This window comes from Ailuropoda melanoleuca, chromosome 3 (genome assembly GCF_002007445.2).
Source record: "Ailuropoda melanoleuca isolate Jingjing chromosome 3, ASM200744v2, whole genome shotgun sequence".
NCBI classification, from domain to species: Eukaryota; Metazoa; Chordata; class Mammalia; order Carnivora; family Ursidae; genus Ailuropoda; species Ailuropoda melanoleuca.
In genome coordinates, this window is record NC_048220.1 from 122,242,286 (window position 1) to 122,254,790 (window position 12,505).

At 38.5% G+C, this 12,505-nt stretch overlaps 1 protein-coding gene across 1 annotated transcript in view; it reads left to right on the top strand.

Annotated features, from left to right (window-relative positions):
* Positions 1–1,882: 1,882 nt before the first annotated feature.
* The window catches only part of ZFR (zinc finger RNA binding protein), an 81,933-nt gene continuing 71,310 nt past the window's right edge, over positions 1,883–12,505 (top strand). The window contains exon 1 of the mRNA XM_034657047.1: positions 1,883–2,030. Within this exon, the coding sequence (XP_034512938.1) occupies positions 2,005–2,030 (26 nt within the window). The 5' untranslated portion in view covers positions 1,883–2,004. The remainder of the gene's footprint in view (positions 2,031–12,505) is intronic.

Sequence of the window (12,505 nt, forward strand, 5' to 3'; positions counted from 1 at the left end):
TGCTCATTGGGGTGTGCTAGCAGCCCTCTTCCATCCTCTAAAGGCCTGCCAAGCAGCCAAGCATAAAATTGGCCTAAAAATAATCTTCTTAGGCAGGTGATTAACACCTGTCTTTTCTCCTCCAATTTTATTCAAGTAGCCTAGTAACTGATAGTACAAGTTTATCAAAGCAGTTACAGTCAGTGCCTTCAAAGCTTTATTGCTTCATGAAGTTCAAGACAAATTACCTTTAAAATGTAGTTCTAATATCCTATGTGTAGAAGATACTTTTTCCAATAACACATTTGGACTGCAAATAACTTTTGCCTAGAGAAGCATCAGTATTGTCAAAAACAATGACATTGATTTTCCCCCCCAAAGTTCTACATTTTCTCTTTTTTGAAATGAGTAAGAGGATAAATCAGACAGGTTCTTAGAACTGGTACCTTTGTAGGAGGTGTGGGGGAGCCAGGTTGGCACAAATAAGAATTGAGGTATTGTTTCTGCTGTGGCATAAGAAGGTGGGATAGAGCCCTAAACTTCATGAGAGAGTTCTGATTCACCCTTTGCATTTCTTTTTAATACTCGTGTTAAACATTGAGGAGGGGCACTTGGCTGGTTCAGTTGGAGGAGCATGTGACTCTTGATCTCGGGGTCGTGAGTTCAAGCCCCACAGCGGATGTAGGGATCACTTAAATAAACATTTTTTAAAAATGGTTAATTATTTTTAAAAAAATAAATAAGTAAATAAATAAACATTGAGGAGAGGCCAGTAGCAGAGGGTCTGGGGCATGGGCACGGAGAAGATGAGGAAGAGGTGAAGTGGAGCACTTATGCATTGATGGGAGGCAGGAAGGAGGTAAGGTGGAAAAGGAGAGAAAGTCGTTGGAAATGAACTGGAAAAGTAAAGAGAAAACAGTGAGAAAGCAGAGGGAAGAAAGAAATGTTTGCATGAGGGAGAGTATTCTTCTGTCCTTACCATGAAAGTTCTGGCATCCTTACCAGGGGCCTTTCTGAAGATCCTGTCTCCTTATCACTCCACTCCAGCAAGACTAACATCCTTGCTGCTCTTGAGCACTCTGGCTTTAGGACCCTCCAGTTGCTGTCCTTCCTCCAGGTATCTAGAGGTATCTCCAGCCTCTTCCCTCACTTCCTTCAAGGCTCTGCTCTGGTGATTGCTCTATCCACACCCTGCTTAAAACAGCACCTCCCTCCTATCTTTGCCTGGCTTTATTCCTAAAGCTGCAATCACCATCCGTTATACTGTTTGGTCTTGTCTGACACCCTCCTCCTTCCTTCCCAGAAGGTAAATTCCATGTGTGCAAGGGACATCATCTTCTTCGTTGGTACATCTCCAGGACCTAGCCTGACAGACACTTCGTGGGGTGCTCGACACACGTTGAAGGACTCAAGGAGTGGGTGCAGGTGGCGGAGAGGGTGTTCGGGAGGGGTGTTGCGGGTGTGCTTCCAGCCCGACAGACTAGCAATCATTTTCTCTCCTCCCCCATCTTTCCCTCCCCAGTTTTGAGGCTAGGAACAAGCAGCAGGAATGAGGCAAATAAGAAAAAATCCAAATCAGTCCAGCTCAAATTCTAATGAAAAGAGCACAAGCAAGGCCTGATAGGTAGAGAACATTGCACATGCAAAAGTGAAAGAGTGAAAAGTAATAAGGGAAGGCTAACAGACGTCACTCTCTCTGCTCATTCTCCCAGATCCCGCCACGGCAGGGCGAGGCGCTCCTCGCACTCTCTATTGCCCCTGTTGCGGCTCCCTATCACTAGATCAGGCCCGCCTTCGCCCGCCGGCTTCCCCAGGGCCCGCCTCGCCTGAGGCCCGGCACGCGCCTGCTAGAGCCGCGAAGGCGGCCGGGACTACAGCTCCCAGGGTGCCGAGCGCGGGGAGCGCCTGCGCAGTGCGGCGGGAGGCGGCGGTCTGTTCTCCGCTGAGGAGGAGCGGGGCAGAGGAGGGAGGCAGTGGGTGAGAGTTCAGAGTTCAGCAGCAGCAGCCCGAGCCCATGATTCCCATATGCCCTGTAGTTTCTTTCACCTATGGTGAGTATAATGTACCCTGCCGAGGTCCCTGCCCGGCCCCTTCCCCGACCCGGGGCCGCGGGGAGGCGCGGGGGTTGGGGCTGGCTCCGGGGAGGAGGCGGCGGCCGCCACCGGGGCGTGCGAGTGAGTGAGGGAGTGCGAGGCGGGAGGGGGAGGCGGCGCGGCCGCGGCCCCGGCCCGGCGAGGGCGGCTTCTCACAGCGCCTCTCTCTCTCCCTTTCTCTCCCTCGGCATCGCGGCGGGGAGCGGCCCCCGGTGGGGGCGGGAGGGAGGGACGGCCGAGGTGTTGGGACGAGGAGGGCCGCCGGGTCTTTTGGCGGCCCCGCAGCTAAAATGGCCTCCCGCGGCCTCGGAGCCCAGCCGCCACCCCCGCCCGGCTGAGGGAGGGAGCCGAGGCCGAGGCTCGGCTCTCTCCCCAGTCTCCGCCCCGCCTGTCCAGTCCCCACCTCTAATCCCCCTCCCACTTGGGGAATGGAGAGGGTGGGCGAAGGGGAGTGCCAAGGCACACTGCCCACCGGCCTCTTCCGCGACGCCTCCCGTGGGCCAGTTTTCGCCCGGTGCTGCGGCCCCCTGAGCCCAGATAACGTGTCGTTTTCTCGGGTACCTTCTCCTTTGGCTCCTCCTGTCCCTCCGCTCGAAGCCTGCAAACAAACTGCGGGTGTCACTACAGTCATTGGGTTCCTTTAGTTTTTCCTCCGGGAAGAGATGTAAACATAGCAACCACCTGTGAATTTGTAGTTGGTAGACTGGAAAAGATGTGCGAAGTTTCTAGTTCTGATAAATGAATCCATGGCCTTGTTCTAACTATTGAGTTTAGGCTGGGAGTGGGGGGGCGGTAATAATTCCCCTTGGGGGTGCAAGTGAGATTATACTGGTTTACCGTGATGCGTCCTATGAAATTTCTATATTAAGGGAAGCTCTAATATCTGAAGTGTCTGTAGTTCATTATACATCTTGTCAGAAGAGAAAAACACGCTAGTTTGGGGGTTTTTTTGGTTTTTTTTTTTTTTTTTGTGGTCGTCGTTGCTTTTGAGTCCGTCTGAGACATTTTCTTCAGATTCAGACCATAAACCTGCAGGGTTCTTAAGTGACAAGCTTTTTATAGAGAGAGATTATATTAGATAGCAGTGTGTTAACTATTTGGTTAAACCCGGGTAGTTTTTTCATCTCATTAACTTCAAGTGTTGAGTTGTGTAATGGAAAGGGCATCACTGGGAATCAGAAGATCTGGGTTCCGTGTCTTATTTGCTCTTGATTTTATGACGTTGGGGACATACCTACTTGGGCTTTCATTTTCCTCGTCTGTAAAATGAGATATTGGGCTTTCTTCTTGGGTAAAAGCCTGTAATTCTAAGAAAGTTGCCGTGTTTCATGGAATTCTAAAATGCCATTTATTTGTAAAGGGTGACGTTATTTTATGTGTCATTAAAAAAAGTGCTGCCAATTAAAATATGATACAATGTTTAAGACCCCATTGATTTAAAGAGCTGTTAAAATGTGTAAATGTGCATTATATTTACAAATGGGTATTAAATTTTTATAATTGTTTTGTATGTCTTGAATGCATGTGGCATTTTTTACAAATCTGTTTTATCTTGAGACATACTCAAGAAAAAGGACTGAGATGACAGATTATTGGGGCAAAATCTTGGAACTTTTCCGACATTAAGAAATTCTTTGCTTATAAGTTGTGATAATTAAACTCACAAAATGTCAGTTACTTTGATAAAACCTTTTAGAGTCAATTTCTGTGGGGAGAGAAAATCAAGCTATTTTCTTTTTCTGGGAAACAAGATAGCTAATCAGCATCTGTGCTATAAATCCTGTGCTACCAAGTACTATGTGTTCTAGACAAGGCTGTATTTAACCATTAAAAATGTGACTTGTTTCACACAGTATTTTTTGTTGTTACTATGGGCAGAGTGATAAATTTTAGGATTATTTACTTACTGAAAATATAGTGGATTCTTTGGCAGTTTTGAAGTATTTTTTTCTAGTGCAAACCTACAGACAAATGGGGGAGGAAATGCAAACTTAAAGATACTTAATCTTTTTTTTAATAAAATATTTGCATGTATACAATTTATCCTCGTATAGAAAGCTAGTACGGAATTTGTGCATCTAATTTTTTCTTTGGCTTTGAATCTCTCCAAGTTTCAGTAAACTATAACAACCATCCAAATTACTAAATTTCTTGTTACGTGAATGTCTAATGAGGAAAGACTAGTGCTTGGACTATACTTATTTATGCATACATATATGTCAGCAAAACTAATTGTTAATATGCTCTGTCCTTTTATAGAAATAGAGTACATGGAAAGTTGTTTGCTTTTAATGGGAAGAAATCAGGCCCAATAACGCTAATACTTTGGCTCAAGGAAGATAAGTAACAATAATAAAAGGATATACAAATACTTATTTTTCTTCTGTCTAGAAATCACTATAATGTAACTTTTAGACAGAAGACCAAGGCTTACTTTGCAAGTTTTTGTTTGTGTTTTTTTGTTTGTTTTAATTTAAAGGATGCAAACTTGGGAAAATTTTAAGTGTTCATGTGTGGATGATATGAGTGGTTGCTACACCTGTCATTGAATACAGATAAACAGAAAGTAACCTAAGTCTTCATTGCATTCTGGTTCTTAGTTTTCTTGGTTATAGCTATGTAAAGCTATAAATTCTGCTACTTCTAACTGCTAACTTCTAGGTAAACTAAGTTTTTCATTTGTGTAATGCATATTAAATATTTTTGTGATTAGCATTTACTTACTGTTCATGCTTCTCTTTCCATCAGCTACTGAATATTTTTCTTTATGTATTTTTTTAAGTCAAGTAAGTCTATTATGTCCATTTGCCACTCTTGCAAATGCAATCTTTTCATTTTCTGACCTTTCATGTACTTTTTCCCCTTGGAAATGAAGAAATTTGTATGTGTTTACATGTGTGTATTTCTGGTAGAATTAATTTGTGGGGCACAGGATGATGCAGATCTCAAGTGTAGTGAAAAAAATAGGATGGCTTCGCAGCAGAAAGGGGACTTGGTTGGGTAGGTAACCTACTTTAGTAGAGTTACCTTTTTTGTTTGAGAAGATAGACTTACAGATAAATCTAATTTTGTAATCTTGGGGAAAAGTATTTCAACAGTTAGGAGGACTTAGAGTAGCAAAGAATTTGGGGAAAGATAATCCTCAGTAGAAAAAGTTTTCTGATAGTTTCATAGGCTCAAAATCATTTTTTTTTCACTCCTTCATTGGAGGTGATAAAGAAGTTCTCATAGGTGTTTACTTATTCCAGTATTGATAGGACATAAACATTTCTTTGAGAGTTTTAAACAGCCAGTTTCCCTTTAATTGTTATTTAGAAAAGCCTTGGACATAACAATTCCTTGTCATCTTTCTGTCTAATCAAGCTACTTGTCTGTTACCTGGATAACCTAAATCTTTAGCTTGTGCTTAATTAAACTAATTTTCTTTGTCCTATATAAAACTCTTAGCGTATCATTGAATAACTTCAATAAAGTTAGCTATGTGAAAAAAATCATTTGGCAACTTTTTTTTTTTAACCCTTCTTTAATGGTAAATCTTGACTATTTGCTGGACAACAGTTTAAGCATCTGTTAGGAAAGCATCTCATCCAGTGATTCTTGAGATACCTTTAGTATGTCTGTTCCTAAAGGATAATTATCTCTTCACATCACTGAGATAAATAACTTGGGTAGGCTGATTAGCTGGTGAATTTTCCTTTTTCTCCTTTTCCTTTTTTACTTTATTTTGAATGTAGTGTTAAAAAAAACTATGTCTTGAGGAAAGAATAAGAGTAACAGTAGTAAGGTAGAAAAGGAGTAATCCCTGAGAAGGTGAAAAACCAGGTGAGCAGGTTTTTGAAACCAATCATGGTGATGGAAATTTACTGGCTCAACAGAAGAAAAAAAAATTCTGCAACTGCTAATTATATCAGCTCTTTCATTGTTGAATCAGAGATTTTGGGATTCATATTGCATGAATGAGTTTGAAATAATGAAAATGTGCTAAAAGGATTGCTGCTGTTACATTGATGATATTTCCTGTCTATGTTATTAATAGCCTTAAGAGTAGTTGTAAGCCACAATATTCCTGTATAGAATGCTTAAGGTGTATATTTGTACTTTCGTAAATGGCTTTACAATATACTCTCATTGGAAGAGTTTGGATTTGGAGCTTGTAAGACTTCAGATTTGAATCCCACCTCTATCTCATCAGTCACTTGGACAGATCACTTCACTTTTCTGAGACTGCCCTGGGTTAACTTTCCTTTGGGTGAAGATTATGTATAAAACCTTCTATGCTAGTGCCTGATTTTCAGTAGGCATTTTACCAATGATAGTTTTCTATAAAGTATAGGTATTTGAGTAATTCTGTAAGGATTTTTAAAGGAACTCCTTAGTTGATGTCTTTCATATACTTTATGTAGAGAACTTCATAATCTCAAAGTAAAATGTTTTAAGAGTAGGTACTTGAGTATCAATTGATAGGTCTCAATTTCCATGTCAGTTTAATGGGGAAGGAAGGAAATTTTTTATTTGCCGGCAACAGAGAAAAATATGAGAAATAATAAGCATTCAGCAAATTTTCTGGATCTAAGATCAGGCAAAAATTGGTAACATTACTGTTTCAGCAGTCAAACAGTGTTTGGGATCAAAACAGATTTAGTGTTGGTGATGAAGATAGTATTTGTCCAAAAGTAGTGATAAGAGACTTGTAAGCTATGACAAGGAAGGCCTTGCGTTACCACATATCCAGACTTTATTCAGCAGGTGAATGTGGTATTATTGGTACAGGGATAGACAAATAGATCACTGGATTAAAATAGAGATCCCAGGGGCGCCTGGGTGGCTCAGTCGTTAAGTGTCTGCCTTTGGCTCAGGGCGTGATCCCAGGATCGAGCCCCACATCAGGCTTCTCCGATGGGAGCCTGCTTCTTCCTCTTCCACTCCCCCTGCTTGTGTTCTCTCTCTCTCTCTGTCAAATAAATAAATAAAATCTTTTAAAAAAAATAAAATAAAATAAAATAGAGATCCCAGAAACGGAATTATGCTTATGAGCCTTTGGATTATAATATATAGCTGTTTAAATAGACATATTTGTAAAACCAGTCAAATTTTTTTTTCAGAAGTACACTGTCAGTTAACCAGAAGACCTACCTTTGGTCTTATAAGTGTAGTAATTGACAGAATATATTAGAATTGCTTAGATACATGATTAAAGGTGTGGAGTGCACCTACTGTGCTCAGCCATAAATTGTCCTTGGCACTCTTATCTCAGAATTAGGGTCACTGTTGGGAGTATAATATTTCTGAGTGTTGTGTGAAAGCTGTGGTGCAGTATAGCTCTTTAATTCATGCTTGTAGAGGACAAATTCGTGAAATAAAGATTACATTGGGCTTTTTTGTTGTTTTAATATTAGTCTCATATATAATATGTTAAAATATATTTGTAGGGAGTAACACATGATATTTAATGAGCATCTACAATATGTGCAGTCCCTGCACTCAGGAGTTTATACTTCTGTAGGATGAGAGTGGGGACAGATACACCTGCAAATAACCATGCCATGATAATGATCATACCTGAGTTGTAATGAAATACTAAAATGGGGAATTGGAGGATTCTGACTATGGAATTTGAGGTACGCTTCATGGTCTTTCACTCTGAAAATTGAGAGATCATTTTATTTTATTTTTTTATTTTAAAGCATTTTTTTTTTTTTAAGATTTTATTTGAGAGAGCATCAGCAGAGGGAGAGGAAGAAGCAGGCTCCCTGCTGATCAGGAACCGGACATGGGGCTCCATCCCAAAACCCTGGGATCATGACCTGTGTTGAAGGCAGACGCTTAACCAGCTGACCCACCCAGGTGCCCCGAGAGAAGATCACTTAAGACAAAGGAAATGTGTTGAGCCAGGATAGAAATGTCGGATGCTTGATACGGTTGAGAGTGGATGGTCTTTGAAGTCAGACTTACCTGAGCTGAATCCTGGTTCCCTATACTACTTGCCATTTGACAGTGGGAAAACAGTCTCTTGATACTTAAGTTTCTTCATCTTTAATCTGGAGATAATACTGTTTCTTACCTCATAGGATTGCGATTTTTAAAAAATTCTCTGTGAAAGTGTAATATATGTAAAAAGAACTGCATATATAATAGTATAGCTTGATGAAATGGCATATACTGGACATACGTGTATAACTAGCTCCCAGATTAAAAACAAAAACAGAATATTATTAGCATCCTGGGAGGCTTCTACATTCTCCATTGTGTTTTGAGATCAATGACTAGTATTTGCAAAGTGCTGGGAACAGTCCCTGGCATATATTATATCCCCATCAGTGTTAGCTATTATATTCAATAGACGTTTGGAAATGGAGCTTAGGAAAGGGGTAAGGGTTGGTAGTATGAATCTGGATATCATTCATATGGTAGCGATCCCCCTGTAATGGGGGATATAATGTAGAGTATGGATGAAACCAAAGTTTCAACAGTATGTGGCATACATCATTCAGTAAACATTTTTTAATGAATGAAAGAAAAACAAAAAATATAGCCATGGTTGCAAACTTGCATCTGTGTTTAAGGTAGGGCCAGTGAAAGAAACAAATACAGGGTAGGCAGAGAGCTGTGAGAGTGTTATGTCATAAAAAGCAGAAGAAGAGAGGTAGTAAGCAATGTTAGGGCTTTAGAGAGGCTGGATTAAGGATTTGTTAGTTGTCAAATTATAGGTATAATTTTAATGAGTAGCCATTATAGGAAAACTAAAATCTAATTATTTGAAACTGCAGAAAGACTAGCATAAAATTTTGCTTAAAATAAGTTTTGTGGTCTCCAGTAGGGCACACATAGCATCCCTGAAGAGAAAGGCCTTCTCCCCATTTCTCCAGCCTCACTGTGGGGTGTATAGGGTTAACTACACTCCCTGTGTCCTAGATCCGTGCTAGAAACCTGCTTTTCTGTCTGCATACCTTGAACCTTCATCCTGGGGGCTCAAAAACAAAAAAAAGTTTTGTGGTCTAATTTAGTATTCATATAAATTCTTGAGGGTCCTAGAGATCAAAGGAGCTTAAAATATTGGGAAGCACTGGTCTTAAAGATGATTAAATGAAAAATTTTAAATCATTTTATTTCTGGGAAAATACAGTGTATAAAATGCATTGCACTGATATGGTAGTCAGCTTTAAGTGGGAAAGAATGTTCTCAAAAAGAAATTTGAAGAAATGTAATACTTTTTTGACAGGAAAAATAATACAAAAACCTTTTAAACAATAACCATACAGGTGAAGGCAAAGAATGCTGTAATTTATGAAGGTGGCTTTATAGCTTCTCTCACTCTCCAAGTCCTACCCACCCCAAACCATTTTTTACTATAAACAAAATGCTTATCATAAAATGTAAATTCAGCACAACACTTTTCTGCTTAAAATCTTCACTGGCTATCCATTACTTTCAGAATATCTGGTTATCCTACCTTTAAGAATTTCAGGATCTTATTTTACACATTTATAATTACTTATCCACATTTATGAAATCAAAAAACTTCTGAAAATACACCTTGTAAGTTTGTAAAACATTTGTCAGGAGGCTATTTTTGGTTTGGTTTTGTTTTTCATCTCACTTAGTGTGAGTGTTCATGTCTTTCATCGGTGAAATTTTTCTTGAGTTCAGGAAGTTACAGGGCACTTTGGTTTAATTAACTTATGGTGTCTATCAGCTTTTATTGTACCCAGACATTTGTTGGGGTTTTTTGTTTTGTTTTGTTTTGTTTTTTGGATTGATATTTCATGACTTTTTTTTTCCTTAGAGGTCTTCCAAAGAAAATCTGCTTATTTTTAAAAGTGGAATAAAATTCATTTTATCTTGGAATTACTTTATGGATCCATGGGATCCTTTTATAAGTCTAAGGCTTACCATATGATAAATGGTAAATGGATTTTATTTTTCCCTGTCTTGAAACATTGTGCTATTTCATCATCCTAGGAATTGTTTCCTTTTGTCACTTATTGCCGACTACTCTAAAAAAGACTGATATGATAGAAAAATGGAGGAATGTTGGAATCACCTAGAAGGGTGGTACAATAATGAAATAATTGGAAGACATTGCATTGCCCAAATTTTTGCGTCCTTTTTTTTTTTCCCTCAAGATTTTATTAGAGAGCACGAGCGGGGTGAGAGGCAGAGGGAGAAGCTGACTCCCCACCAAACAGGGAGCCTGATGCCAGGCTCAATCCTGGGACTCCAGGATCTTGACCTAAGCTGAAGGCAGACGCTTAACCAACTGAGCCTCCCAGTTTCCCAATTTTTGCATCTTTGAATTGAAAATGGTATGAAAAAAAGTAGAGACACTGCCTTTATAGTTGGCTTTTAGTTTTTTCCTTCAGCACAGTTGAGAATTCCAAGTTAGCCATACTCTGTCCATACCGGCAAAGAAGAAAACACAAGAAGATGTTTGGCAATTATTAGATAAGTAATGCAAAAAACAGCACCACTCTAGACTAATGGTGATAGTGAAATTGATTGTAAAAACAAAATCTCAGATTAAGAATCTTCAGATACAGTGTCCTAGGTGAATTTTTTTTTTTAGCTCAGGAATCAGTGTGTGAAAGATAAAGTTTTTCTAAGGATAAAAAAGTAAATATGGTGTTTTTATCCAGTCAGTCAGTAGGAATGACTTCGTTATGTAATATTCCATGAGAAGATCTTGAACATGTCAATTTGCTAAAAGTGTATGTGGCAGCATTCTTTCATCTTTTATGATGTTTGTTCACCAAAATTTACTTCAAATGACTCATTAGTGGACAGATGCTGAAGGCAGGTATGTATACAAAGATAATTGGGAGGAAATCAATGATGTAGAAAGGAAAAGATTGATATTGATCATTCCAGACTAAAAATTGAAAATGTTTTGCAATTATGAAGCAAAGAAGATCTCTCTTAAAGCCATCAAATGTTTTTTAAAATTTTGTAATAAGCATTGCATTTTGACAGTTCAAGTGCAAAAAGAAGAAACAGAAGTAATGATAAGTTAGAACTCATTAAAGATATATTTGAAATCTGCAGTCAGCATTTATGAGATAGAAATGTTCCAGGTTCATGCGTGAAAGTTGACTAGCAGTTCTGTTAAGACAACATGGTTCGTTTTAAAACGAGGGGCATATGGAATAAAAATTTGGGTCTGCCGCTGCTTTTAAGACTTCTGATAGTTTTTTTTTATTATTATTATCCCTTATTCTGGTATAAATAATTTGTCAAATGACTTCAAAAATAAAGTGCAAAAGGTCGAGTGGACCCAGGTAAATCATAATGATTCTTTTTCTTGATATACTGTGAGTTACGAATCCCAAGAAAACTAACAGTTTTCAAATTATATTTAACCACCCCCTGCCCCACTAGTAGTCTACTAGTGTAATGTTTTAGTAAAAGTTGTAGGATTGGTTATTTTATTTGTTCTAGTTCTTAGACGAAATTTAAATTTCTTCTAAAATTCTGTGATACAGTTATTGTTCTGATAGTATTGTAAAGATAATGGGAGCACAATATATAATATCAAGTGTACAGAATAAAGATGGTTTGTCTTTAGGGTGATTCTGTGAGGAAGTTTAATTTTGCATCTTTGTCAAAATTATAAAATATTGAATATAATTTAAAGAAAAATCTGTCAGTAATTTGGTAGATACATAAAATGCCATAATTTGACCTAGAAAATAGAAAAGTCCAACAATGTTGAACATTGAATTTGGACTGATGAAAAGATCAAATTGTATTTTGTATGCCTTGAAAAAGTGTTTTGTCTATCAATTACTTTGCCATTTTATCCAAAATTGAAAATAATGCACACACACAGAGAATGTTTTCCAGGGAGAAAAAAACACATCCAGTAATGTGAGTGACAGAAGCAATCTACATTTTCTTGATTGAGACTTTTTCTCATTCCTTTTATAAGGTCAGAAATTGAACATTCTGTTTCTGTTTTATAGTGGCTCCTCTAGAAATTTAGCATGAATAGTTCATGCAGTCTAAAGTTAATCATTATCTTTACTTCCCTAAACAATACAAGGACTTAAAATGCTTTAACCTTGATCAATCCTCTCCTGATTTTTGTGCTATTAATTTTGTACGATATTCTAGATTTTAACCCCACAGCCAGTCATTGTTGAATACCATTACTTTATGTAGTCAGTGATTATTTAAATTTACCTTCATATTTACCACCTTTTTAACGTGACATTTATTCATTCTGAGATCATTTTCATTCTTCCTAGAGGAAATCTTTAAGAATGTCCTTTAATATGGGTCTGCTAGTAACAGTTTTTGTTTTTTGTTTTAATCTCACCTTCCTCGTTCTTGAGGAGTCCTCACTTGGTCTCTGTAGGCACTGTTTTTTTCTTCTTCTTCTTCTTCTCAGAGCTTCCCTTTTTCTTTTTGGAACTTCCAAATTAATCTTTCATTAATTT